The 2,025-nt window shown below is 33.8% G+C and overlaps 1 protein-coding gene across 1 annotated transcript; it reads left to right on the top strand.

Annotated features, from left to right (window-relative positions):
- The first annotated feature begins 89 nt into the window (after positions 1 to 89).
- LOC129570910 (signal transducer and transcription activator-like) lies at positions 90 to 1,982 on the top strand. Its single transcript, XM_055450632.1, has 5 exons — positions 90 to 615; positions 723 to 811; positions 1,046 to 1,293; positions 1,411 to 1,630; positions 1,700 to 1,982. The coding sequence occupies exons 1-5, from the start codon at positions 452 to 454 to the stop codon at positions 1,954 to 1,956; spliced, it is 978 nt and encodes a 325-aa protein (XP_055306607.1). The 5' UTR covers positions 90 to 451; the 3' UTR covers positions 1,957 to 1,982.
- The last annotated feature ends 43 nt before the right edge of the window (positions 1,983 to 2,025 follow it).

Genomic DNA, 2,025 nt, shown 5'->3' with positions numbered 1-2,025 from the left:
TCGTATCTGTGTATTGAGCGACGAAAGTCTCATTTTCATTCCAAGCTTATCATATAGTTTTATTTCTTTCTTTTTTTCTTTTTTTTCTTTTTTTTCTTTTTTTTCTTTTTTTTCTTTTTTTTCTTTTTTTTCTTTTTTTTTCTTTTTTTGATAAAGTTTTACCATCTAAAACTAAGATGATCGTTTTGTTAAAGAAAATTGTACTAAAAAATAAAACAAAATGAAATCAAACCAGCTTCTTTAATTTTTCTTTGAATATTTTCAAGCATTATAATAAGGAATCTAATGGAAAATTTTCTTATTGTAGACTTTCATTTGTTGTTAACGGTACGTCTAAATTATTCATTAGTTTTGTTACTTCTGTTAATGAATAATTCGAGTTCTTTATGAGTTCTGGAATGGTTTTGAGAAGATCGATTCGAACTCATGATGAAATGATGCTTCGAGTACGATGAGCGTGTTGGACATAATTAGAGAATGTTATGGTCGAATCTATTGTGTTGATAGTTTTGAAATGGAATTCACTCATGAAATAACCATTATGCTACAAAAATTGGTTCAGTCGAGTTTTGTCGTAGATCAACAGCCACCTCAAGTCATAACCGAAGGCAAAAGGTAAAATTATCACCCTTTGGACGGTTCGTCCGATTGATTTTAAAGTAAAAAATAGAAATATTTGACGATTAATCGAAACAAACTTTTGTTATTTTGTAAATGTACAGATTTGATGCCTGTGTGCGCGTGCTTCTGCCCGAATACATTACAATTTACGAAGAAGAACTACCAAAGGTCACCGTTTCAATTTTATCGGGTAAGGTTCAAGTTTAAGTTAGAAATTAACCGAAATATTGTGAATAAATGCCACACACACACACAAAATTATGTAGTAGAAATTGAGGTCAAGTAATTTTTTCCTATTAGCAAAAAACGTTGGGCGTTCAGAAAAAAATCACTTAACTTCAATTTCTAGTACATATTTTTGTGTGTGAATAAACTTTGATCAACATTTTGAAAACATGTCATTTTCCATTTCTGAAATAATCAGAATCACAAAAAAGCCAACAGCATCAACAGCAACGCCCTGATAATGCAAATTCGGGTATAATCGATATGGATGAATGCTGTTTTACAATAAGTCCATCGAACGATCAGCGTTCAGTATGCCATTTAAGTAAAATAACACTGAGAAATATTAGAAGAGACACCAATAAAAGGACCAACAAATCTGTGATGGATGAAAAGTTCTGTCTGCTTTTTGAAACCGAATTAAAATTTAACATCTCGTCAGTTCGTGTAAGTTAATATTTCCAAAATGTGTCAATTCAAAAGGAATTTTTATTGAATTTAGCTTATTCTTCTTTCCATTTCATTTATTTTATTTTTTATCTGTTTTACGTCGTATTTCAACAGGTGTGGACCATGTCAGTTCCGGTGACGGCTGCATCGAACGTATGTCAAAAGAAAGATGGTTTGGCAACCATCGCATGGGACAATGCATTCTTTGAAATTGGTCGAACTACATTTGATGTTCCAACTCAAGTGCCGTGGTCACTAATGGAACGGGCGCTAAGCATGATTTTCTACCATCAAACTGGCTGCTATTTGACAGCAGATCACTTGCAAAGCTTGTGTAAGTATCATTTAAGCCGATATTTTTACATTTCAAACCTTGAAACCTAACTGAAAATGGCATTTGCAGATGAAAAAGTGTTTGGCCCATCGCCAAGGGAGCACCGTTCGATGTCGTGGAAACAATTTGGAAAGGCTCAACTGCAACCACGTACGGATTTCTCATTTTTCACTTGGTTCTACGAAGCAGCGAAACTGACGCGAGTGCATCTCAGCGATGAATGGCAAAAGGGACTTATCATTCAAATTATGTACGAAGCAATTCGATCCAATGGTGCGAATTCATCCGAAAGATTGAATCTCATCTGCAGAATCGATCAAATTTAAAAATCTTTGCCTGCAATTCAATTGATGCGGTTGAAATGAAAATGAGACTTTCGTCGCTCAATACACAGA

This window comes from Sitodiplosis mosellana, unplaced genomic scaffold, assembly GCF_009176505.1.
Source record: "Sitodiplosis mosellana isolate CC-2019 unplaced genomic scaffold, AAFC_SMos_1.0 Smas_scaffold_634, whole genome shotgun sequence".
Taxonomy (NCBI): Eukaryota; Metazoa; Arthropoda; class Insecta; order Diptera; family Cecidomyiidae; genus Sitodiplosis; species Sitodiplosis mosellana.
This window is presented reverse-complemented; position numbering and strand designations above follow the sequence as displayed.

Bases quoted from the DNA above. Each gene is read 5' to 3' on its own strand.
- LOC129570910 (XM_055450632.1), top strand. From the start codon at position 452: ATGAGCGTGTTGGACATAATTAGAGAATGTTATGGTCGAATCTATTGT. The intron at 616-722 runs GTAAAATTATCA...GTAAATGTACAG, and splicing joins GTCATAACCGAAGGCAAAAG to ATTTGATGCCTGTGTGCGCG. The intron at 1,294-1,410 runs GTAAGTTAATAT...GTATTTCAACAG, and splicing joins TTAACATCTCGTCAGTTCGT to GTGTGGACCATGTCAGTTCC.